Below are 27,500 nucleotides of genomic sequence, written 5' to 3'. Positions count from 1 at the left end.
CCTCTCTCTCTCTCTCTCTCTCTCTCTCTCTCACACACACACACACACACACACACACACACACACACACACACACACACATGCACTTTCCATTAGCTTCTTACCACTCGCTGTATAACATTACCACGAGTGAGATTAGAGAGACACCGCTGCCTCTCTCTCTCTCTCTCTCTCTCTCTCTCTCTCTCTCCAAAACTACAATGCCACAATCACCGCAACGCAAAAGAGCAACACAATGGACTGATTGATAATAATACAGTGACGTGCCGGCTCTCCCCTGCCCCCCTCTCTCTCACACACACACACACACACACACACACACACACACACACACATTACAAGATCACAATTCAGTCGAGGGAAGAAGGATCCAGTTAAGAGTAACATACCACCATACCCCACCTCCCCTCATCCTCCTCCCTCTCTCTCTCTCTCTCCTATTTCCTCCAACTGTCTTCTCCCTCCTCCTCCTCATCCTCAAACCGCCCTCTCCTTTCACTTCCTACTTAAACCGTCGTCCTCCAGTTTCCCCTCCTCCTCCACCTCTCTCTCTCTCTCTCTCTCTCCTAAACCCGACCCTGAACAACTTTTTCCTCGCCCGTATACTGACTCACACATCACGTCATGGGTATTTGTTCTCTCTCTCTCTCTCTCTCTCTCTCTCTCTCTCTCTCTCTCTCTCACACACACACACACACACACACACAGATACGTCATGTGTATTTTTAACGCACACACAACACAAACACACACCTACATATGATGACACACACTGGCCACTCCTGTTTGTTTTGACTCACACAATACGAGAGAGAGAGAGAGAGAGAGAGAGAGAGAGAGAGAGAGACTGCTTGATCCATCTGATGCACGTCAGACAGATAGACAGATAGATATAGACAGATAGATAGACATGATTCTGATAAACCGATAGACGGTGTGTGTGCATGTGCGTATAGACCTATGTGCGTGGGTAAACGTGCACTGAGTATCCTTACACATGTACGTATTTGATGCCATACATAACCTTACTCTGCCCCAATCACCCTACCCAACCTTGCCCTCAATCCTACCCTACCCAAACGTGCCCCTGCATATAAAACCTGCCTTTCTTATGCGTTGACATGCCCTGCCCATTGCCTGCCCTACACTCAGCCCTTCCCTGCCCTACCTAACCCTACCCAAACCTACCTTAGCATATGAAACCTACCTTGCCTTAAGCGTTGACATGTCCTGCCCATTCCCTACCCTACACTCAACCTATCCCTACCCTACCCAACTCTACTTAACCCTACCCAACCCAAACATACCCTACCCTACCCTACACTCCACCCTACCCTACTCTCTCCTGCCTACCCTACTCATCCCTACCCCACTCTGCTCCACCTTACCCTACCCACATAAACCGTACTGTACATTACCTATCCTGTTCAACACCCTTCCTTCTCTACACCTACCCTACCCTACCTTACCCACATTCACCCTTCCCTACCCTCTCACACACCCCTACACTACCCTCCTAGGCCAGAGCGGGACGCCTTCACGTGGTGGCACTGATATAACAGAGCGGATCCACTGCCTGGTTATACAAACGTCACTATTCCACCTCCCTATCTTCAAAAAAGTTTAACTGCAAGAGAAGGCCAACTTCAGCCTGTAGTCCAATGGGTTCACGTCAGAGCACCTGGGACTACTACTACTACTACCACTACTACTTCTGCTGCTACTCCATGACCCCTTAAAAGCGTCCCCAACATGCTTGTGTCTTGATCATATCTAGGATGTTCAGAATTGTTATCAAGTACATGCTATCTCTCTCTCTCTCTCTCTCTCTCTCACACACACACACACACACACACACACACACACACACACACACTTGTCTACCAATCAATCAGTTTTGTTTCCCTCTCACTCCAGTGTCTGCCTGTCACCCCCACCCACTCACACATTCTCTCTCTCTCTCTCTCTCTCTCTATTACTCACACAAGCCCCCAAGCGAGTCTAAAGTCATACACATATTAGCTCCTTGCTTACCCCTTTCAAACACACACACACACACACACGCACACAGCCTACACTCTCTCTTTATATATGTGTGTGTGTGTGTGTGTGTGTGTGTGTGTGTGTGTGTGTGTGTGTGTGAAATCGCGCTATGCCTCTTTCCTAACAGACAAAATATAAGAGTTATCAGGCCTCATACGAACCACTGCCGCAGGACCGCCGTAAAAGGGGGGAGACACAAACATACAAAATAGCAGAGTTTTCATTCAAGAGGAACGTGATAGGACGACGCCTTGAAAATAATGTAAAAACTAATCAAATACCGACACGATCTGATTCTCACGCACACACGCAAAAACACGACACACACACACACACACACACACACAAGTACTGTTCATGAAAGCAATCCACACACAGGCTAACACTTGAAATCCCCCCCCCGTCTCACACACACACACACACACACACACACACACTGTCTATGGATTAATACTTTTTCAGTTAGACTCATGCATGCCTCTCTCTCTCTCTGAAAAATACCCTACACTTACTACCCCTACTACTACTACTACAACTACTACTACTACTACAACTACTACTACTACTACTCAAATAAGTCCCTGGTATTACTAGATAGCCAAATAATACCAGACACACCAGGTATTTTCACCCAAAGGTATATAATTACACCGGCAGGCAAATAATAATAATAATAATCATCATAATCATCATCATCATCATCATGTGTAATTGGGGCGTCTGGTTTGACTTACTCAAGGCTGTCCAGGCATGTTATTCCAGTCTGCCGGTAGATAGATAGATAGATAGATAGATGGATTGACATAGATGGATAGATAGACTGATAGATAGACGGACTGACTGATTGATAGATATAGGTAGATAGACAGACAGAGACAGACAGACAGATAGATAGAACGATGTAATATAAGGATGGATAGATAGATAGACAGATACATGAATAGACGGAGATAGACAGATAGATAGATAGACAGAAATACAAGGATAGATAGATAGATAGATAAATAGATAGATATACCTCGTCTCGTTTCTCAATAAGGCTTCAAGCTTGTCATTCCAGTTCTGTAGGTCTCTTATATTTCTCAGGTGATGTGATTTACCGGTGGAGGTGTGTGTGTGTGTGTGTGTGTGTGTGTGTGTGTGTGTGTGTGTGTGTGTGTGTGTGTGTGTGTGTGTGTGTAGGTGTGTGTGTGTGTGCGTTGGGGTCACGGTCATAGGCATCAAATATTTCCTGCCATGTAGAGCAGAACGACGGTCACGAACAGGAGGAGAAGGAGGAGGAGGAGGAGGAGGAGGAGAAAGACAGAAGAAAACGAAAAGGTGGAAGAGAAGAGAAGGGGATGAAGAGGGAACTGGAAGAAAGGGAGAGAAGAGGAAGAAGAGGAGGAAGCGAAGAGAAGAGAGGAGAAGAAGAAGAAGAAGAAGAAGAAGAAGAAGAGGAGGAGGAGGAGGAGGAGGAGGAGGAGGAGGAGGAGGAAAGTAGAAAGACCAATGACAAGAACACCACGAAAAAAAAAGGTGAATTATATTGTTGCTGATGATGAAGCCGTGTGTGTGTGTGTGTGTGTGTGTGTGTGTGTGTGTGTGTGTGTGTGTGTGTGTGTGTGTGTGTGTGTGTTTAGGACAAAGAAATATAACAGGATGGCGAGGAGGAAGGAGGGAGGGGCCGACCGGAAGGAAAAGAAGGGGGGAGGGAGGGAGGGGAGAGGAAAGAGAAGGGAGGGAGGGAGGGAGGGGAGAGGAGAGAGGAGGAGGGAGGGAGGGAAAAGAAAGATGGGAGGGGCTGGCCGGAAGGAAAGATGGGAGGGAAGGAGGAAAAGAGGAAAGAGGGAGGGAGGAGGGGGAGGGAGGAGGGAGGGGTGGAAAGCCGTTAGATGCCTCTCTGTGCGATATATGAGTGTTGGAGAGGGGTGCCTTCACGTAGTGGCACTGATATAACTGAGCGGTGGAGCGGCCTGGGTATATAGGCTAATAATCTCTTGCCTCCCCCCCCCTCCCTGGCCCCGAAAGGAGGATGGTGGGCTGCAGGAGAGGGGCAACTTCAGCCTGCAGACCACTGGGTTCACACTGATACGAAGCTTATACTGCTATTACTACTACTACTACTACTACTACAGTGGTGTGTGTGTGTGTGTGTGTGTGTGTGTGTGTGTGTGTGTGTGTGTGTGTGTGTGTGTGTGTGTGTGTGTGTGTGTGTGTGTGTGTGTGTGTGTGTGTGTGTGTACTGGTTGGCTACGCAAATACACACACACACACCTCTCAAGACTGAAAATATGAGCAGAATAGGCTGTATTTTAAACATTTATGAGACAGACAGACAGGCAGACAGACAGACGGACAGAGAGAAAGACAGCGAGGGAGGGGAGGGGGGGTATCCTGGCCCTGACCTCCCCTAAGGGTTTCACTGCCTGCCTCACCCTCCTGCCTCACCTTTTCCCTGACTCACCTGCTGCCTGACTCACTCACGTACACCTCACCACCAGCACCATCATCATCATCACCACCACCACCATCATCATCTGCATCATCATTATCATCATCATCACTACCATCACCACCACCACACCACCATCATCATCATTATCACCGCCATTATCACCATCATCACCACCATCATCATCATCACCATCATCATCATCATCATCATCATCCAGCCTCTCTCTCTCTCTCACTTTCACCCGCCTCGGTCAACCAATTTTCTTTCCTCACGAGCATGTTTCCTCGTCTTCACTTTCACCAAACCACCTGGCTCACTTTCCCATAATTGCTCACTTTCACACACCCCTCTTGCTCACTTTCACACTGTTTCACCTTCTGATTCACTCTTTCACACACATAAAAACACTGGCTCACCTCCTCATTTCTCCCTCACTCCCTTGATCACTTTCACACACCTACCACACTTACTCATGTGGACAATGAATAGTTACTTTGAGAGAGAGAGAGAGAGAGAGAGAGAGAGAGAGAGAGAGAGAAGTACCAGCACCAGTAGTAGTAATAGTAGTAATAGAAGTAGCAGTAGTAGTAGCAGGATGATGATGATGATGAGGAGGAGGAGGAGGAGGAGCGTTGGACACAAAAATGAAGAATGAAGGAAGCTCCCTAACACCTCTTCCTAAGCGATTTATTTTGCTTGTTACACCTTCCCAGCACAAGTGGAGCTGGTAACAAGAGCTGATATAGGTCATGCCCTCTTCATCATCAAGCCATCAACATTTTTTGTGATAAGATGGAGGAATATTAAAATTTTCTCTCAAGCTACCCTACTTCTCTCTCCATCATTCAGGCTGGGGATGTCAATAATAATAATAATAATAATAGTTACAATAATAATAATAATAATAATATGGGAAAACTGCTAATGCTACTATCCCTATTAATACAACTACCACCACCACCACAATCAATAATAATAATAATTATAATAATAATAATAATAATATGGGAAAACTGCTAATGCTACTATCCCTATTAATACGACTACCACCACCACCACAATCAATAATAATAATAATTATAATAATAATAATAATAATATGGGAAAACTGCTAATGCTACTATCCCTATTAATACGACTACCACCACCACCACATAATAATAATAATAATAATAATAATAATAATAACAACCAACTATATCTTTATTTTGCCATTAAACATACACAATATTGCACAAGACAAAATAAAACATTGAAAAAGAATTATATATTGACATTATAAAACAAATTAATTCACCTTTAGACATTCTCTCTCTCTCTCTCTCTCTCTCTCTCTCTCTCTCTCTCTCACACACACACACACACACACACACACACACACACACACACACACGTCCTTCTTGACAGACTTTAACAAACGTGACAAGTGTGTTAATACAGCACTGAAATTAACTGCATCAATTTATTCAGCTGAGAGACAGAGAGAGAGAGAGAGTGAGAGTTAATAGATAGACAGACGGGTATATATAAAAACAGATAGATAGCTAAATAGATAGACAAACACTTACCCATAGCTAAACAGATTTATTCTTGTGGACAGATAGATAAATGTAAACACACAGATAGCTAAATAGATACATACATAGATAGATAGCTAATTGGATAGCCTGACAGATAAACAGATAGATAGCTAAATAGATAGACATAGATAGATAGCTAATTGGATGGCCAGATAGATATATAAACAGATAGATAGTTAAATAGACTAATATGCCTCTAATATCAGGTTGTTCAATGAGATTCAGTTTGTCCAGATGACACCTGTGAACACCTTGACTAAGTAGCTTATTGGCAAGGATTACGGTAGCCCTTTGATTACCGCAGATAACTCTCTCTCTCCTCAATCCTTATCCTTTATCCACTACCGTACTGAAATCTTAATCATTTCTCTCTCCCCCTCTCTCTCTAACATGTCATCCACTACAGACGTCAATTCCTCCCCTTTTCTCTCTCTCTCTCTCTCTCTTTCTACCTAAATTTCCCTCCTTCATTCTTTCCCTTATTATTAATTTTCTCTACCAATTAACGATCAATATTTCTCATTATTTATAGTTCTTTATTCATCCTCCTCCTCTATTTTTTTTTTTTACTACGAATATCAATCATCTTTCTTCACTTCCCTCCTTCATTTATTCATTTTCCATTCTCCTTCACTTTTTTTTCCTCTGCTAACATACTAATATTCATCTTAGTACCGGTATATTCCCCCTTCTTTCCACTCATAATTACCCTAAATACTTTTCCACTTGTCTTTCTTCCTCCCTCTCTCTCTCTCTCTCTCTCTTTACAGGAAGATCTAGGCAAGGGAAGATTTGAAGCCCGTTCCCTTGATCTTCCTGCAAAAAATATCTAAACAAGAGAAGATTTGAAGCCCTTTGTCTTGATCTTCCTGCAGAAAAGATCGATAGGGGAATATTTGAAGCCCTTTCCCTTGATCTTCCTGCAGAAAAGATCAACAGGGGAAGATTTGAAGCCCTTTCCCTTGATCTTCCTGCAGAAAAGATCAACAGGGGAAGATTTGAAGCCCTTTGCCTTGATCTTCCTGCAAAAAATATCTAAACAAGGGAAGATTTGGTGCCCTTTGCCTTGATCTTCCTGCAGAAAAGAGGATGATGATTGTACAGCCTCCTTGTCCCTCCTGCAGATGAAAACATGACAGGAATAATTGATATGTGTGTTTGTGTGCACCGATCCAAGTTCTTTCTCGTGTGTAAGTTAACTAAATTTTGCTTACGATGGGACGTACATACATACATACATACATGGGGCACATACATACATACATATTTACATACATAGGGTACATACATACATACGTCACTATCCTTGTCATCATTATCACCACCAACAGCATCACCACACACACACACACACACACACACTCTCTCTCTCTCTCTCTATCTCTAACACACACGCTCTCTCACACACATATAACTTTTTTCTCTTCCTTTCTTCCACAGGTTGTAAATTAAAATCACAATCAGTTAACGTCATTATGACCTCGCCGGTTCCGGAAGCTCCCTAACACCTCTTCCTAAGCGATTTATTTTGCTTATGACACCTGACTGTCCTCTTCTGTCACTCAATTCAAACACCACCATACTCAACACATATCAACCAGCCGTATCCAAAAATAAATCGCTAGGGAAGATGTATTAGGGACCTTCCTTGATAAGTCACACTGCTTTCATCAGATTCTCAAATGTTGTCGTGTACGTTGTGAGGTTGGATGAGTCTCCTTGGTTACTAGTCAAATTTTTCCTGCAAGTTGACTGCACCTGGCCATAGACTAGGCTGAGAGAGAGAGAGAGAGAGAGAGAGAGAGGCAGACAGACAGAGAGAGAGAGAGAGAGAGAGAGAGAGGCAGACAGACAGACAGAGAGAGAGAGAGAGAGAGAGGCAGAGAGAGAGAGAGAGAGAGAGAGAGAGAGAGAGGGGCGGCATCATCGAAGTGTAGGGGTTGCATTCGAACTATTAGGACAAGTAGCATCTCAAAAGGTCTTACACTCAATACAATGTTGCAGCATGGGCAGCCAGAGACACGGTACGAGAGAGAGAGAGAGAGAGAGAGGGAGGGAGAGAGAGGCGTGAGTGAGTTTGAGAGGGTGTGTGTGTGTGTGCGTGTGTATGACCGTTGCTATCCTCCTTTCACTTCCATTTGCCAAGTAACGACAAGGCCTTTTATGTTTCCCTTACCTTTATGATGAGCTCCACCTCAGGGACGGACCCATTCTCCTGGCCGTTGGTTTCTTCAGACATAATTAGTAGATGAAAAAGTGATGGGATCCGCGGAGCAACGGCACAGAACACCCACACTCAACAACGTCCAGACAGACACTGAGGAGATGGGGGGAGTCAGGGTTACAGCACCGCTACACCAACTCTCAAAACCTGCTAGTGTCGCTCAAGATAAATAACGCCTTAAAACCACTAGATAATTGCTAATAATTCTGAAATCATGCTAAAGCTTTCCGTTAACCTCTAGAATATCGTTAACACCCTATGGAAGTCTCTAAAATGTATCAACTTTCTTGGAGATAGACGTTGAAAGTTCCTGCTGACTAGAAGCGGCAATATCTAAACTTACCAAAATTCACCACGATCCTTGGCAACTTTGGGAGGAGGATTCGGGAGTGGCTATGCCGAATTAGCGATGGGGTGAAACTTTTTACCATACTGTTGCCAGCATCTCAGCAATCTCTATCGTGTATTAGCAGAGTTTCAGCCTTTATATCATACTTCCTACTGATTTTGAGAGAGATTTTGAACTTAATGGTAGTCTAGCAACTTTTCAGAGGACAGGAACGTATCGAGAGGCCCATGGCAACTTCATAAAAATCCTTCAGTTATCAGTTACCGCCTTTCCCATTATCGCCATTATTTATCAGGTTACTCATCGGATTTCAATGTTATTTATGATTACCAGATTTGACAATTATTTTACATGTTTTGGTCATGGCCACACAAAGCATCATAAGGTAAATAAAGGCGATAAAATGGCGATATGGAGGCTACGTGACGCATGCGCACTGCACCCCCATCTGCCTGATAAAGCTCCCCCGCCGACTCTGTAACGCAATATTGTACACAGAAAATTCCATATTAATCACTCCCGCCATATTTACCTTCACAGATGTGTTAATAGTGAGGTTTAATTTAGTTTGGATTGCAGGGAGGTACGAAGTCTGTTTCTGTGGCTAATTTTACGTGGTAGCTACGATATTGCAATGTTACGGTCCTTCATCCTATTCGTGGCACTTCTTCGTGACTAGCATCATGTTCTGGAGCTAATAATGAGCTATATTACCCAGAGAGAGAGAGAGAGAGAGAGAGAGAGAGAGATACCACAGATAACGCCATACTCTTATCTATACTGGTGATCCTAATCTTATCACAATAGGTTAATTATTCATTCTTTACCTTTATGCAACTATGACATTTATTTTTATCTATCTATTTATCTATCTACTCTTAGCTGTCTACGAAGCTATCTACTTGTCTATCCATTTATCTATATATGTCTACTAACAGCAGTACTACAAGTGGTGGGAGTGGTAGTGTAGTAGTAATAGTAGTAGTAGTAACAACAGCAATACTACGACGATGACGACTATCACTACTACTACTACTACTACTACTACTACTACTAATAGGATTAATTAAACAAAACTCTGCATCATAAAGTATATATTATTTAACAAGACAGAAGGCATAATAATACAATAGGATTTACAATATGAGAGAGAGAGAGAGAGAGAGAGAGAGAGAGCACTTGTAAGGTTGAAATATCCGCCAAATATTCAATTATAGATTAAAATGGAGAGAGAGAGAGAGAGAGAGAGAGAGAGAGAGAGAGAGAGAGAGAGAGAGAGAGAGAGAATGCATAAAAGCCTCAAAAATGGCGGGAAAAACAAACTCATATATACCCGAAATTTAACCAAATTCAATCGGTTACCATAGCAACCGATACAGCCACACACAAAAGTTTTAAACCAGGAAAATTAAATACATAGATTACAAATAAGTTAAGAAATACAGTTAGAAATATATACACAGGAATTCAAAGTAAGTATAAGTTACATAAATACACCTTATCCGCTTACTCTTGCACAGACTGTAGTGGTGAATGCATTTTTGACCACTCTGTAGTTATTAGAGGCTTTGATTCTCCCTAACACCTCTTCCTTAGCGATTTATTCTTGTACACGGCTGGTTAATATCTTCCTGTTGGCTATTTATGCAGAGTATGGCGATATCGGAAGGATTTATGTCACAGGAGAGGACAGTAAGGTGTTATAGGTAAAATAAATCGCTTAGGAAACGGTGTTAGGGAGCTTATTTGCGTTCAAGTCTCCTATGAGGATTGCGGTGTGTGACAGGCAGAATAGATCGGAAAAGGAAAGGTGCAACGGAGACATCATCTATATCACCAGTTAATCTATTGTACTGTCAAACTGCTACTACTGCTACTACCACCACCACCACTACCACTACTATTACTGCTACTACTACCACTATTATTACTACCACCACCACCACTGCTACTACTACTGCTACTACTACTACTATGCTACTACTACTACTACTACTACTACTACTACTGTTGCTGCTGCTACTGCTACTACTACTACTACTGCTACTGCTACTACTACTACTACTGCTACTACTACTACTATGCTACTACTACTACTGCTACTACTACTACTACTGTTGCTGCTGCTACTGCTACTACTACTACTACTGCTACTGCTACTACTACCACCATCAACACCACCACCACTACTACTACTACTGCTACTACTACCACCACACCACCACTACTACTACTACTACTGCTACAACCACCACACCACCACCACTACTACTACTACTACTACTACTACTACTACTGCTACTACTACTACCATCACCCCCACTACTACCACTTCAAAGACACACAACACAAAGCATACCTCACTGGTTATGGAAGCTCCCTAACACCTCTTCCTAAGCGATTTATTATGCTTATCACACCTTGCCGTCCTCTTCTGTGTTACTTAAATCATTCAAACATCACCATACTCCGCAAAAACAACGAACAACACTTTATTAGCCATCTGTATCCTAGAATAAATCGGTATGGAAGTGGTGTTAAAGGTTAAAAGCAATATTCACCTACACCTACTTGAGTCTAGCGAAATCCTCACTACATAGGAATAATTAAGTATAAATTATAAGTAATAATAATAATAGAATACATATAATTATACATACAATAATAATAATAATAATAATAATAATAATAATAATAATAATAATATATTTCTTGACTTAGATAAGCTGTGACTTCAAGTGTGCGTCTATCTTTCGCCATCTGTCTATCTGTCTATCTATCTATCATCATCATCACCTTCGACCTTTTCATCATCATCATCACCATCATCATCTTCATTTTCATCATCATCACCATCATCATCATCATAATAATCATCACCACCATCATTATCTTCATCACCGTCTTCATCACCACCATCACCATCATCATCATCATCATCATCATCATCATCATCACCACCATCATTTTCACCATCATCATCACTCTTTCAGATGGCAGAAGAAGACACAGTTCACTAAAGTTCCGCAACATCGTCCAGGAGGCGACTTAGGCCACAGCTTACGATAAATTAATCACTTAGTTACGATAAATATTACGATTATGAAAGCACTAGGTCGGAGTTTTGAGGTGTTCGGAGATCACACGCTATCGTACGCAAAAAATGATGTATCGTACGCAAAAAATGATGTACCGTTCGCAAAAAATGATGTATCGTACGCAAAGATGATGTATCGTACGCAAAAAATGATGTATCGTACGCAAAAAATGATGTACAGTTCGCAAAAAATGATGTATCGTACGCAAAGATGATGTATCGTACGCAAAGATGATGTATCGTACGCAAAAAAATGAAGTATCGTTCGCAAATATAAAGTTACGTACGCAGATATCGCACACAGAGCTATCGTACGCAAAGACATCGCACACAGAGCTATCGTACGCAAATATAAAGTTACGTACGCAGACATCGCACAGAGAATTATCGTACGCAAAGATATCGCACTTACGAGATATCGTACGCAAAGATTTCGCACACAATGATCGTAAGCAGATATCGCACTTAAGAGATATCGTACGCAAAGATTTCGCACACAGAACTATCGTAAGCAGATATCGCACGCAGCAAGTTCCGCAAGCCAGGCCAATGTACAAAAAGCCGTTGCGCACAAATTACATTATTGCGCACATACAGTTGAAAAAATCTGTGTACGTATAATTTCCCAACGTACACAGATCATTCGTGTGTGTTTTGTTATGTACGTTAATGTGCGTCTTCTTAATCACACACAGCCGGTGAAAATATCCTGTGTACGTATTTCTTCCCAACGTACACAGATTATTCATGTGCGTTTTGTTATGTACGTTAATGTGCTTCTTAATCACGCACATCCAGTGGAAAAAAAAATCTGTGTACGTATTTTTCCCCAACGAGAAATTCACAGTTCATTCATGTGCGTTTTTTCGTGTACGTTAATGTGCGTGAAAAAGATCTATGTTCTGTACGTATTCACGGTTTACGTCACTCGTGTGCGTTTTTTCACTCATGTACGTTAATGCGGGTCTGTAGCCAGGGGGGGTGGGGGGGATGGAGAGGGGGGATGACCCCCCCATCTACCTAAATGTTCACTCTCTCTCTCTCTCTCTCTCTCTCTCTCTCTCTCTCTCTCTCTCTCTCTCTCTCTTTATTCAGTGCAAAAATTCACTCACCCAGATCCCTATATCAGGCATGCCCCCCCCCCCTTGAAAAGTCTGGCTATGGGCGTGTCATGTGCACCTACTTCATTACATTCAGTCGTGTGCGTTTTCTCCTGTACGTTCATGTGCACCTTCTTCATCACATTCAGTCGTGTGTATAATCATGTTCATCTGTGTGCACTTTCAAAATCATGTACGTTCATGTGCACCTTCTTCATCACAGTCAGTCGTGTGCGTTTTCTCCATCACGTACGTTCATGTGCACCTTCTTAATCACATAGTCGTGTGCGTTTTCTCCATCATGTACGTTCATGTGCACCTTCTTAATCACATAGTCGTGTGCGTTTTCTCCATCATGTACGTTCATGTGCACCTTCTTAATCAAATAGTCGTGTGCGTAATGATCATGTGTAACTTCCAAAATCATGTACGTTAACGCATACAGGTAAAACACATGTAGGTATAAGTCATTTAGGAATTATCATCATCATCATCATTTCCTTTCAATTCCTTCATTTCCTCTCGTTCTGCAGACTTCAGGTGACTTTTTCCTTCATTTCCCTTCACTTCCTTCATCTCCCTTCATTCTGCAGAGATTTTAAATGATAATTTCTTTCATTTCCTTCCCTTCATTCTGCGGATTCTTTATTAACTCTCCCTTCATTTCCCTTCACTCCCTTCATCTCCTTTCATTCTACAGAGCTTTCAGATGCATTTCCTTTCATTTCCTTCACTTCCCTTCATTATCCAGATTCTGAATCAACTCTTCCTTCATTTCCTATCACTCCCTTCATCTCCTTTCATTCTACAGAGCTTTCAGATGCATTTCCTTTCATTTCCTTCACTTCCCTTCATTATCCAGATTCTGAATTAACTCTTCCTTCATTTCCTATCACTCCCTTCATCTCCTTTCATTCTACAGAGCTTTCAGATGCATTTCCTTTCATTTCCTTCACTTCCCTTCATTATCCAGATTCTGAATTAACTCTTCCTTCATTTCCTATCACTCCCTTCATCTCCTTTCATTCTACAGAGCTTTCAGATGCATTTCCTTTCATTTCCTTCATTTCCCTTCATTATCCAGATTCTGAATTAACTCTTCCTTCATTTCCCTTCACTCCTTTCATCTCCTTTCATTCTACAGAGCTTTCAGATGCATTTCCTTTCATTTCCTTCACTTCCCTTCATTATCCAGATTCTGAATTAACTCTTCCTTCATTTCCTATCACTCCCTTCATCTCCTTTCATTCTGTAGAGCTTTCAGTTGCATTTCCTTTCATTTCCTTCACTTCCCTTCATTATCCAGATTCTGAATTAACTCTTCCTTCATTTCCTATCACTCCTTTCATCTCCTTTCATTCTACAGAGCTTTCAGATGCATTTCCTTTCATTTCCTTCACTTCCCTTCATTATCCAGATTCTGAATTAACTCTTCCTTCATTTCCTATCACTCCCTTCATCTCCTTTCATTCTACAGAGCTTTCAGTTGCATTTCCTTTCATTTCCTTCACTTCCCTTCATTCTGCGGATTCTGAATCAACTCTTCCTTCATTTCCTATCACTCCCTTCATCTCCTTTCATTCTACAGAGCTTTCAGATGCATTTCCTTTCATTTCCTTCACTTCCCTTCATTCTGCGGATTCTTTATTAACTCTTCCTTCATTTCCTTTCATTTTCCAGAGATCCCAAGTAAAATTCTCGTTCATTGCTATTCATTTCTTTCATTTCCTTTCATTCCTCGGATTTCAGATGCATTTTTCTTTCCTTTCAGATCAGCTTCTTCCTACATTTCTTTTCATAACGTTTCCTCCCAGGAGCACAGAAGCTTATATCTATGTGGTTTGAGGCTTACATACATCTTGGACATGTAAATCATCATCATCATCATCATTACCATCATCATCATCATCATCATCATCATTACCATCATCATCATCATCACCACCACCATCATCATCATCATCATCATTACCATCATCATCATCATCATCATCATCATCACCACCACCATCATCATCATCATCATCACCACCACCATCATCACCACCATAATCACCAGTAAAACACCTTAGTCAGCCAGGTATACTGACGACTCTACCCACCATGTGTCAGGCCTTTACCACAACCTGTCTGGCCTGTGGATGCTGAAAAAGGTGCTCTCAAAAGCCTTAGGGTCAGGTCAGGCTGGGTCGGGCCACTATGTGTGGGAAAATGGCACTACTTGACGAGAGACTAGCGTGGCTGCACCTTCGCATGTCATCATCATCATCAAAATCATCACCACCACCATCATCATCACAACAATCATTATCATCACTATTATCACCACCATCATCATCACAACAATCATCATCACCATCATCACTATTATCACCACCATCATCATCACAACAATCATCATCATCACTATTATCACCACCATCTTCATCACAACAATCATCATCATCATCACTATTATCACCACCATCATCATCACAACAATCATCATCATCACTATTATCACCACCATCATCATGACAATAATCATCACCATCATCACTATTATCACCACCATCATCATCACAACAATCATCATCATCATCATCACTATTATCACCACCATCATCATCACAACAATCATCATCATCATCACTATTATCACCACCATCTTCATCACAACAATCATCATCATCACTATTATCACCACCATCATCATCACAACAATCATCATCATCACTATTATCACCACCATCATCATCACAACAATCATCATCATCACTATTATCACCACCATCATCATCATCACAATAATAATCATCATCATCACTATTATCACCACCATCATCATCACAACAATCATCACCATCATCATCACTATTATCACCACCATCATCATCACAACAATCATCATCATCACTATTATCACCACCATCTTCATCACAACAATCATCATCATCATCACTATTATCACAACAATCATCACTATTATCACCACCATCATCATCACAACAATCATCATCACCACCATACTCGTCATCATCATATCAAATTCTAAGATCAACTAATACTAATTCTAAGACGCCAGACAAAAAACACGTCAATTCTAGACATTCTGCTCCCTAACACCTTTTCCTACGCGACTTATTTTCCCTGTGACACCTTACTATCCTCAGGGTTACATAAATCCTTCCAATATGGCCACACACTGCACAGATAAACGTGGAAAGAGATATTGGCCAGCCCTGACCTTAAAATAAATCGCTAAGGAAGAGGTGTTAGGGAGATTCCTAATTCAACAAGAAGGGTTCAGGATACGCTCAAACATCCCTCTAGCTTTCTAACATCGAGAGAGAGAGAGAGAGAGAGAGAGAGAGAGAGAGAGAGAGACACACACACACACACACACACACACACACACACACACACACACACACACACACACACACACACCAAAACATCATCAACTTTTTACTTGTTTCCAAATCTTCATCTCTTTCTCTTTCCAAATTTCCCATCACTTCCTGTCAATATATAAACATCTTTGAAGCTCCTGGTAATGGAAAACTGGAAAATAATAATAATAATAATAAATAATAATAATAATAATAATAAATAATAATAATAATAATAATAAACACAATCGCCATATATATACATCTCTATTTCCCCTTTATAAATCGGATTCAAGGCACTGTTCCTTCATTCATCGGTCTTTTTCACTGTTTTTCGAATGTTTTATTGCCTCTAGGTCCTTTTCCACATCCAGTATTGAATGTTCGACGCCTCCACATCCTTCAGTAAACATCAGGGCATCCAGTGAGGTCCAATTAACATCTGAGAACATCTTAAACACTTCTTAAGTCACTGTAACATCTTTCACGACACGTTTGAATAAATTCTTGACTCGCTACAACAACACACAACCCTCCTCTGTCCTCCACATCCTCCTCCACATCAAAACATCTCCCTCCTGACCTCAAACTTATACTAGAAGCTGTAACATCACTTCTTGAGTCACCACAACATCCCACAATCTGCCTCTGCCCCTCCACATCGTCTCTCCACCTCAAAACATCTCTCTCGCGACCACAAACTTATACGTGAAGCTGCCACATCCTTCAAGAAACATTTAGGTCGCTACAACATCACTCACATCACTCCGCAACATCCCACAACCTTCCTCCGTCCCTCCACATCCTCTCTCCACCTCAAAACATCTCTCTTCTGAACTCAAACTTATACTTGATGCATTTTTCTCTCAGGGTGTGGACGAGGGAAGGCGGGCCGCAGTAGAACACACACACCTTCCCTGCACGAGACTCACGGATCCCACTGAACACCTGTAAAAAAAAGATGGAATTACGTATCTACTGTATCTATCCTTCTATCTATCTAAGGTAAACAGGGAGGCCTTCACGTGGTGGCACTGAGTCTACTGCCTGGCTAAACAAAGCTCCCTCAACTCCCTTCAACTCGCTCCTTATCCGCTCAGTGAATGGTGGACGGCAGGAGGATGGCAATTTCAGCCTGCAGTCCACTGGGTTCACATGTCAGATATAGCTACAATAACAACAATTACTTCTACCACTACTACTACTGCTACTACTACTACCACCACCACTACTACTACTACTTGTACTTCGACTAGACTAACAAGAGGTGGTGTGCATAAAATACTACTACTACTACTACTACTAACACTACTATTCCTACTACTACTGCTACTACTACTAATAATAATAATAATACTACTTCTCCTACTCCTCTTCCTCCTCTCTTTCCTCTTCCTCCTTCTACCTCTTCCTTCTCCTACCACTACTACTACTACCACTCCTCCTACCACCACATCTACAGCACAATGCATGGTGTCCACAACTCTACCTTATCCCAGTCAGGTCTTCCCGTCCTGACAGCTGAGGCGAGGGGCAGGGCTGGGCTGATGGGTACGGAACCTGTTTTGTACAAGTGTAGGTTAAGGAAGGAGCACATGGCGGCCCCTGACACACGCTGCTCCGCCTCCAGACTAGCCAGGAGCCCCAGGAACCACTCGAAGCTGGCCAGGTCACGGTTAACCCACACGAAGTCAACCTGGGTCAAAGGTCATCATCGTTAGTATCATTTATCACATCAATCTAGGTCTAGCTGAGAGCAGGGCAGTGAAATGGCGGGGGAAAGGGCGACGTGGAAGCGATTTGTTTGTGGTCACCCCATGCGGGATTGAGGCGTCTGGCAATAGATAGATAGATAGATTATTATTATTATTATTATTATTAGGTCGCTCGTGACTCTATCTTTTATGCATGGGTCATTATCAGTGTCATTATAATTATCATCATCATCATCATCATCCAAACATTACTTCTCACTGTCAATGAAGGGATGTGTAGGAAACGAGAGGAAACACACACACACACACACACACACACACACACACACACACACACACACACACACGAGGGCAGATAAAAAGGTCATAGTAAATTGTGTGTGTGTGTGTGTGTGTGTGTGTGTGTGTGTGTGTGTGTGTGTGTGTGTGTGTGTGTGTGTGTGTGTGTGTGTGTGGAATTACTCATAACCACATTATATATATATATTGAAATCCTTATCTATTTTCCGGTGACAAATAGATATAAATAAATGTGACAGCATTGAATATCCTCTCTCTCTCTCTCTCTCTCTCTCTCTAGCTATTTATCTATCTCTCAGTCTATATACCTATCTATCTATCTATATCAATCAGAATTTCTATGTGTATCTTATTCAATTATTCTCTCTCTCTCTCTCTCTCTCTCTCTCTCTCTCTCTCTCTCTCTCTCTCTCTCTCTCTCTCTCTCTTTCTCTACCTGCCTACCTATATCAGTCAAATTTTCTTGGTGTATATTCAATTATTCTCTGTCTGTCTGTCTGTCTCTCTCACCTTACGCAGCTTCCTGAGAGTGGTGGGCAGGGCAAGGCAGCTGGGCACATGACAGTAAGGACACGGGGCTTTGGCTGCTCTGTACCTGAAATATAGGCAGGTTAATTATCACCCGTATTCCCTGTTCCTATGCGATTTATTTTCCTTATTACACCTTGCTGTCCTCTTCTGTGTCAGGTTAATTATCACCCGTATTCCCTATTCCTAAGCGATTTATTTTTGCTTATTACACCTTGCTGTCCTCTTCTGTCAGGTTAATTTTCACCCATATCCCCTGTTCCTAAGCGATTTATTTTTGCTTATTACACCTTGCTGTCCTCTTCCGTGTCAGGTTAATTATCACCCGTATTCCCTGTTCCTAAGCGATTTATTTTTGCTTATTTCTCCTTGCTGTCCTCCTCCGTGCCAGGTTAATTATCACCCATATCCCCTGTTCCTAAGCGATTTATTTTTGCTTATTTCTCCTTGCCGTCCTCTTCCGTGTCAGGTTAATTATCACCCGTATTCCCTGTTCCTAAGCGATTAATTTTTGCTTATTACACCTTGCTGTCCTCTTCCGTGTCAGGTTAATTATCACCCGTATTCCCTGTTCCTAAGCGATTTATTTTGCTTATTACATCTTGCTGTCCTCTTCTGTGTGACTTAAATCATTCCAGTATCACGATACTCTGCATAAATAATGTTCACATACACACACAAACACACTGTACGTAGGTGTAATTTCCCTACCTTAACATCACTATCATCATCATCATCTCCCTCTTCCTCCTCCTCGTCGTCATCATCATCATCATCATCATCATCATCATCATCACCATTAACATACCCCCCTCCTCCTCATCATCATCATCATCTTCCTCCTCCTCTTCCTCATCATCACCATCATCATCATCATCACCAGTAACATATCCCTCCTCTTCCTCCTCCTCATCATCATCATCATCTCCCTCCTCCTCTTCCTCCTCCTCATCATCATCACCATCTCCCTCCTCCTTCTCCTCCTCCACATCATCATCATCACCATCTCCCTCCTCCTCCTCCTCCTCCCTCCTCCTCCTCACCCTCATCACCCTACCTCATCATCACACTCTGCAATGTGGCTGCAAAGGGTGTCACTCCAATCCCAGCCGCCACCAACACAGCATGACTGACGGTGAAGACGCGCGTGGATGGAGTACCGTAGGGCCCGTCCACCTGCACCTGCGGGTTGGGTTGGACTGGGTTAGACTGGGGTAGGTTTGGGTAGGTTGGGTTGGGTTGGGTTGGTTGGGTTGGGTTGGGTTGGTTGGGTTGGGTTGGTTGGGTTGGGTTGAGTTGGTTGGGTTGGGTTGGGTTGGTTGGGTTGGGTTGGGTTGGGTTGGGTTGGTTGGGTTGGGTTGGGTTGGGTTGGGTTGGGTTGGTTGGGTTGGGTTGGGTTGGTTGGGTTGGGTTGGGTTGGGTTGGGTTGGGTTGGTTGGGTTGGGTTGGGTTGGTTGGGTTGGGTTGGTTGGGTTGGGTTGTGTTGGTTGGGTTGGGTTGAGTTGGTTGGGTTGGGTTGAGTTGGTTGGGTTGGGTTGGGTTGGGTTGGGTTGAGTTGGTTGGGTTGGGTTGGGTTGGGTTGGGTTGAGTTGGTTGGGTTGGGTTGGGTTGAGTTGGTTGGGTTGGGTTGGGTTGAGTTGGGTTGGGTTGGGTTGGGTTGGGTTGGGTTGGTTGGTTGGGTTGGGTTGGGTTGGGTTGGTTGGGTTGGGTTGGGTTGGGTTGGGTTGGGTTGGGTTGGGTTGGGTTGGGTTGGGTTGGGTTGAGTTGGTTGGGTTGGGTTGGGTTGGGTTGAGTTGGTTGGGTTGGGTTGGGTTGGGTTGAGTTGGTTGGGTTGGGTTGAGTTGGTTGGGTTGGGTTGAGTTGGTTGGGTTGGGTTGAGTTGGTTGGGTTGGGTTGGGTTGGGTTGGGTTGGGTTGGGTTGGGTTGAGTTGGTTGGGTTGGGTTGGGTTGGGTTGAGTTGGTTGGGTTGGGTTGAGTTGGGTTGGGTTGGGTTGGGTTGGTTGGGTTGGGTTGGGTTGGGTTGGGTTGGGTTGGGTTGGGTTGGGTTGGGTTGGGTTGGGTTGGTTGGGTTGGGTTGGGTTGGGTTGGTTGGGTTGGGTTGGGTTGGGTTGGGTTGGGTTGGGTTGGGTTGGGTTGGTTGGGTTGGGTTGGGTTGGGTTGGGTTGGGTTGGGTTGGGTTGGGTTGGGTTGAGTTGGGTTGGGTTGGGTTGGGTTGGGTTGGGTTGGGTTGGGTTGGGTTGGGTTGGGTTGGGTTGATTAGGGTGGGTTATCATCATTAGCATCTTCTTTCTCTTCCTCCTCCTCATCCTCATCATCATCATCAACTCCCTCTCCTCCTCATTTATCACTATCATCATCATCTCCCTTCTTGTCCTCCCCCTCATCATCATGTCCCTCTTCCTTCTCCTCCTCCTTCTCCTCCTCTTCCTCCTCCTCCTCCTCCTCATCATCATCATCACCATCATCACATCTTCGCTGTTCTCCTCCTCCTGATCATCATCATCATCACCCACACACCCCACATCACCCTCACCTCAATCTTCTGCTTCACCGCTGACTGCCTCTCTAGGGCTGTGTCGTGGTGTGCCCAGATTGACGCATCCTTCCCACTGAGCTGTGGAAGGGTCTGTGATGGAGACAGGGTGTGTGTAGGGGTGAAGGGCAGGTCGCTGTTGGCATGCATTAAGGTCGCTCCTAGATTATGCGCCGGCAGAACCCCATGTTGTGAGTGGATGGCTTGTTGATTTGGGAAGCCTGTGCTGAATGGCAAGTCGAAGGTGTCCAGGCTGGAGGTACTACCGCTGAGGGAACTGCCTCTGGAGCCGCCCCGACTCCGCTCGTACTCTGCTCGTAGCGCCGCCAGGTTGGACAGACTGGAGGACTTCTTACGTTCCAGCTGTCCAGATGGTTCGGACTTACCCGGCTGGCCACTCAGGTCGAACTGGAACTTAGCTGGTGACACAGATGGCTTCCTCTGCACCTCGACGGGCAGGAGGGCAGCTGGCCGGCTATACACACTCATCTTCCGGTTAAATTCAATCAGGTTGTTGACGTACCTTTGGCCCACCACGCACCCCTCCCCCTCCACCTGGATAACAGTGTGATTCTCGTCCTCGATCTCCTCCTCATCCGGCGTGTAACCCAGATTAAACATGACCGCCGGTTTCTTTGCATCTTCCTCTGCAATGGGGCCGAGAGGGATGATGCTGCCCTGCTGGTGTTGCAATGGCTGAAGCTGCAATTGCTGTGGTTGTTGCTTCCCCTCCGCTAGCGCCTTCGTTGACTCCTCCTCCTGCTTCTTAAACAGGTCATACACGCGTTTCGTCCACTCGCCTACTGCTCGAACGTGCACGGTGAACACGTCTGTCAAAGAGAGAGGTTAGTTATTCTGAGGTTACTCTCTCTCTCTCTCTCTCTCTCTCTCTCTCTCTCTCCCTCTCTCTCTAAACCCGTCACCAGGAGAAATATTAAGTTATTCTACTATAAATATGTATTTTCTTATCCATATCAAAAAAGCACACACACACACACACACACACACACACACACACACAAACATCTCCCTTCCCCAAAAAACACAATCCCCCTCACCCCTGTCTCTCTCTCTCTCACACACACACACACACACACACACACACACACACACACACACACACACACACACACAAGCACACACACACACACACACACACACACACACACACACACACACACACACACACACACACACACACACACACACACACACACACACACACACACACACACAAACACACACACAAAGCTCACAAACACACAAACATCTCTCTTCCCCCCCAAGACACCATCCCCCCACCCTCACCCATCTCTCTCTCCCCCCCCCTCTCTCTCTCTCTCTCTCTCTCTCTCTCTCTCTCTCTCTCTCTCTCTCTCTCACCCTCCAGCTCCGGGGCTGAGGATATGGTAAAGGGATGCCACTCGTATCTGGCCACGGAGGGGATGTTGAGATAAACGTATTCGCCTGGATGAAAGTCGAAATCTTTGGGCCTTCTGATCACCAGCGTCACGACCTGGAATGACACGGAGAGAGTTAGATAGATAGATAGATAGACAGATAGATGGATAGATAGGTAGGTAGAGAGATAAATTAGACAGACAGATAGATAGATAGGCTGGTAGGTAGGTGGAGAGACAGATGAAGATAGATGGACATATGGATGGGAAGGAAGGTAGGTAGGTTGGTTGGTGGACAGAGATAGATAAATACTAGTAGATATGGAAAGGGAGGGAGAGAGGGAAGGTAGGAAGGAAGAAAGGAAGAGAGGAAGGAAGGAAGGAAGGAAGGAGGGAAGGAAGGAAAACTATAATAATCTTAGGCATATATTTCTCAGGCCTTTCCCTCTCATGCTCTCAAATTTTTCTCATCCTACTTACTTCCTACCTACCCTTACCTCTCCCTACCTACCCCTACCTACTCCCTACCTACCCCTACCTCTCCTACCTACATCCAAGCTACCCCTACCTCTTCTACCTACACTCAATCTAGCCCTACCTCGCCTACCTACACCCACTCAATCCACACCTCTTACCTACTCCCAGATCTATCCTTACTTCCCTCATCCCTGTTCCCACACCTCACTCACGCCTCTCTCTATATCTATCTATCTATTGCCAGACGCCTTAATCCCATACAAGGTGGCCACAAGCAAATCGCCTCCAAGTCATCCTGTCCACCGCCATTTCACTGCCCTGCTCCCAATTCACATCCCCCTCTCTCACATACCTCTCCACTGCATCCCTCCATCTCATCCTTGGCCTTCCTCTCCCTCTCTCCCCCTCCACCTCACTCACATACTGTACACTCTCCTCGTCAGTCTCTCACTCTCCATCCTCTCCACATGGCCAAACCACCTCAATGTGTTTCTCCTAACGCTTCCTATCACATCCACATCCACACCACAACACTCCTTTACTTCCTCATTCGTCATTTCATACCCCTCTCTCATATACCTCTCCACTCCATCCCTCCATCTCATCCTTGGCCTCCCCCTCCCTCTCTCCCCCTCCACCTCACCCACATACACTCTCCTCGTCAGTCTCTCACTCTCCATCCTCTCCACATGGCCAAACCACCTCAATGTGTTTCTCCTAACGCTTCCTATCACATCCACATCCACACCACAACACTCCTTTACTTCCTCATTTGTCATTTCATACCTCTCTCTCATATACCTCTCCACTCCATCCCTCCATCTCATCCTTGGCCTCCCCCTCCCTCTTTCCCCCTCCACCTCACCCACATACACTCTCCTCGTCAGTCTCTCACTCTCCATCCTCTCCACAGGGTCAAACCACCTCAATGTGTTTCTCCTAAAGCTTCCTATCACACCCGCCCCACGACGCTCACAACACTCTACATACCTGAGACGGCAAGGTGTGACCAGCAGTGATAATGGTCTTGCCACGGGAGGTACAAACTTGCCACACTCTCAGCCAGGTCTCCAGCAGAAAGGCGCTCCCGGGAACCACCAACCACTTCCAGAAATTCGGCCCGTGCAACACCAACAGCACCCAGAATGGCAGGGAGAGAAGGTGCGTCCAGTAAAAGATCTGAAAGAGGAGTGGCTATCAGAGGGGTGTTTTAGATTGATAGATAGTTGTACACATACATACATATATACTGTACACACACGCACACACAATCACACAAAATACACACACACACACACACACACACACACACACACACACACACACAGGAAAAAAAAGAAGAGTAGAGAAGAAGAGGCAAAAGAGGTAGGTAAAACACACACACACACACACACACACACACACACACACACACACACACACACACACACACAATTACTGCTACTACTACAATCACTACGACTACGACTACTATTACTACTACTACTACTACTACGACTACTAATATTATTACTACTACCACCACCACCACCACTATTACTACCATTACTATTACCACCACCACCACCACTACTACTCCTACTACTCCTCCTCTACCTCTTACTATAACAACCACCACCACCACCACCACCACACTCACCTCAAAATATCCGCTCTTTCTGACAAGGCGGTGACTGAAGGCGACCATGACGGTGAGAATGACCATCAATATGACTCCCGTGGGATTTGCCAAGCCCAGGACCCAGCCAATCCCTAGGCGCGTATCCCACATGTAATCCCAGAGGCTGATCCCAGTCACGTCACCCAGCGTCACTGTGGGGTAAAGAAAGAAAGGAAATACAGAAAATGAAGAATGAGAGAGGTATGGTTAGGTTAGGTTGTATTATGAGATATGGGAAGGTGATATGTACACACAGACTCACATAGACATACACACACACATACATACATACACACACACACACACACATACATACACAAACACACACATGACACTGGAACGCAATATACACACACAGGACACGGGAACGCAATAAACACACACACACACACACACACACACGTACTCATTACCACTTCACAACACACCTGTTTCACACCTCTTTATAATTACTCAACACCTGTCAACTGCCAACTTACTCACGCTCTCGTTCATCATCATCATCATCATCATCATCATTATATGTGTTTCCTCTCTCTAATATCCACCAGTCTCTCTCTCTCTCTCTCTTTCTCTCTCAGTAACACAGATGTGAAATATACAAAATAAATCGCTAAGGGAGAGGCGTTAACAGATCTATTGTATTTCTGTAATGAAAAAAAAAAAAACACCAGAATAACACAGAGGTAAAATAAACAAAATAAACAGAATAAATCGCAACGGGAAAGGCGTTACGGGATCGGATTTACGATGGTTTGCGTTAGTTTACGATAGAAAACAACACAAAACGGATTTACCTGTCGCTGATTACGTAATTATACCTGAGTGATGGTACTGGGTCTATCTGTCTGTCTATCTATCTATCCATCTATCTATCTACCTATGTTTCCTCTGTTTCTATCTATCTATCTATCTGTCTATCTATCTATCTATTTCATCTACATGTCTATTTCTATCTATTTGCCATTCACTTTCAATTATGTTTGTCACTCTATCTATCTGTGTAATTACCTACCTTTCTGTGTTCCATTCTCTCTCTCTCTCTCTCTCTCTCTCTCTCTCTCTCTCTCTCTCTCTCTCTCTCTCTCTCTCTCTCTCTCTCTCCGTGGAAGCTCCCTAAAACCTTTTCCTAAGCGACTTATTTTGCGTATCACTGTCCTATCCCGTGTTATATAAATCCTTCAAACATCGCCACACACTGCATAAATAACATACAGAAAGATATTACCCAGTTATATCCAAGAATAAATCGCTAAGGAGGAGGTGTTAGGGAGCGTTCAGTATCCCGTCTAACAATGAAACCCAAGACAGAAAACCCAGGAGAGAACACCAAGTCACAGAAAACGTACATATGTGTCATAGTATTGTCTGTTTTCATATGATGGAACTGGCCCACAACCTGAACAAGAATATAAGACTCACAGGGCGCATACCTCCCTCAACACACCTATACCAGACAACTCAGATCATCACCAAAATTCAATCAGCTCTTCCTTCGCCCACGACCCACATATCCACAAAATATCACCGAAATCCATCCATAATTTTTTCAGAAATCATGTGCACAAACAAACAAAAATGTCCTGAGCCGAAATGCAAACTCGGATCACTACAAAAATTTAATCAACTCTTCCTTGGCCCACGACCCACATATCCACAAAATATCACTAAAATCCATCCACTACTTTTTGAGGTATCTCGTGCACAAACAAACACACAAACAAACAAGGGTGAATACATAACCTCCTCCAGCTTCGTAGGCGGAGGAAATAATAAACCCATTTTTTAATAGGGGAAAAAAAATAATGTGTGTGTGTGTGTGTGTGTGTGTGTGTGTGTGTGTGTGTGTGTGTGTGTGTGTGTGTGTGTAGCATACATAAGCTGACAGACAGATAGACAGACAGACAGATAGATAGACATTCACTCTTCTTACTATGCATTCTGTCTCTTAGTCAATCACTCTCATATATTGGTAAAGAGAGTGACTAGGAGATTGAGAGAGAGAGAGAGAGAGAGAGAGAGAGAGAGAGAGAGAGAGAGAGAGAGAGAGAGAGAGAGACTTGCATATACCTCTTATTCTCCTCACTTCTATTTCGCAAAATAAAACAAAGATGAAGTATCATTGTGTGTGTGTGTGTGTGTGTGTGTGTGTGTGTGTGTGTGTGTGTGTGTGTGTGTGTGTGTGTGTGCAATACCCTGAATCTACACTCTTCCCTGTGCACTGTGCCACCACGTGAAGGCTCCAATCTATCTATCTACCCATATATCTATCTGAGGAGGAAGTGACATTTAAGTGAAGGTGTTAGACAGAGAAGAAACTTTCACTTTTGTGGTGTAGAGGTGTTAGGTGAGAGAGAGAGAGAGAGAGAGAGAGAGAGAGAGAGAGAGAGATGAGGTCAGGTTGAGAGAGAGGTGTTACGGTTGTGAGACACTGAGAGGTGAGGCCAGATTGTGAGGGATGTGAGATAGGGTTGTGAGAGAGAGGTGTTAGGTAGGGTTGTGAGAGAGAGGTGTAAGGTAGGGTTGTGAGAGAGAGGTGTAAGGTGGGGTTGTGAGAGAGATGTGTTAGGTAGGGTTGTGAGAGAGAGGTGTTAGGTAGGGTTGTGAGAGAGAGGTGTTAGGTAGGGTTGTGAGAGAGAGGTGTTAGGTAGGGTTGTGAGAGAGAGGTGTTAGGTAGGGTTGTGAG

General features: G+C 43.9%; 2 protein-coding genes across 2 annotated transcripts in view; both read right to left on the bottom strand.

The window, feature by feature from the left end:
• Window positions 1–8,364, bottom strand: part of Clic (chloride intracellular channel protein 5) — a 31,450-nt gene extending 23,086 nt beyond the window's left edge. The window contains exon 1 of the mRNA XM_080285976.1: window positions 8,237–8,364. Coding sequence (XP_080142102.1) covers window positions 8,237–8,299 — 63 coding nt within the window. The 5' untranslated portion in view covers window positions 8,300–8,364. The remainder of the gene's footprint in view (window positions 1–8,236) is intronic.
• Window positions 8,365–17,017: 8,653 nt separating this feature from the next.
• LOC145417139 (NADPH oxidase 5-like) overlaps window positions 17,018–27,500 on the bottom strand; it is a 26,475-nt gene continuing 15,992 nt past the window's right edge. The window contains exons 4-13 of the mRNA XM_080285917.1: window positions 24,794–24,966; window positions 24,145–24,333; window positions 22,661–22,793; window positions 22,019–22,107; window positions 21,437–21,922; window positions 21,278–21,307; window positions 19,802–19,926; window positions 18,727–18,811; window positions 17,691–17,897; window positions 17,018–17,149 (exon numbers count right to left, since the gene is read on the bottom strand). Coding sequence (XP_080142043.1) covers window positions 17,018–17,149; window positions 17,691–17,897; window positions 18,727–18,811; window positions 19,802–19,926; window positions 21,278–21,307; window positions 21,437–21,922; window positions 22,019–22,107; window positions 22,661–22,793; window positions 24,145–24,333; window positions 24,794–24,966 — 1,649 coding nt within the window. The remainder of the gene's footprint in view (window positions 17,150–17,690; window positions 17,898–18,726; window positions 18,812–19,801; window positions 19,927–21,277; window positions 21,308–21,436; window positions 21,923–22,018; window positions 22,108–22,660; window positions 22,794–24,144; window positions 24,334–24,793; window positions 24,967–27,500) is intronic.

This window comes from Coenobita brevimanus, chromosome 109 (assembly GCF_032717465.1).
Source record: "Coenobita brevimanus isolate Jiangsu-jjx chromosome 109, ASM3271746v2, whole genome shotgun sequence".
In the NCBI taxonomy this organism is placed as follows: domain Eukaryota; kingdom Metazoa; phylum Arthropoda; class Malacostraca; order Decapoda; family Coenobitidae; genus Coenobita; species Coenobita brevimanus.
Note: the sequence above shows the minus strand (reverse complement) of the source record. Positions and strands in the feature narration are given on the sequence as shown.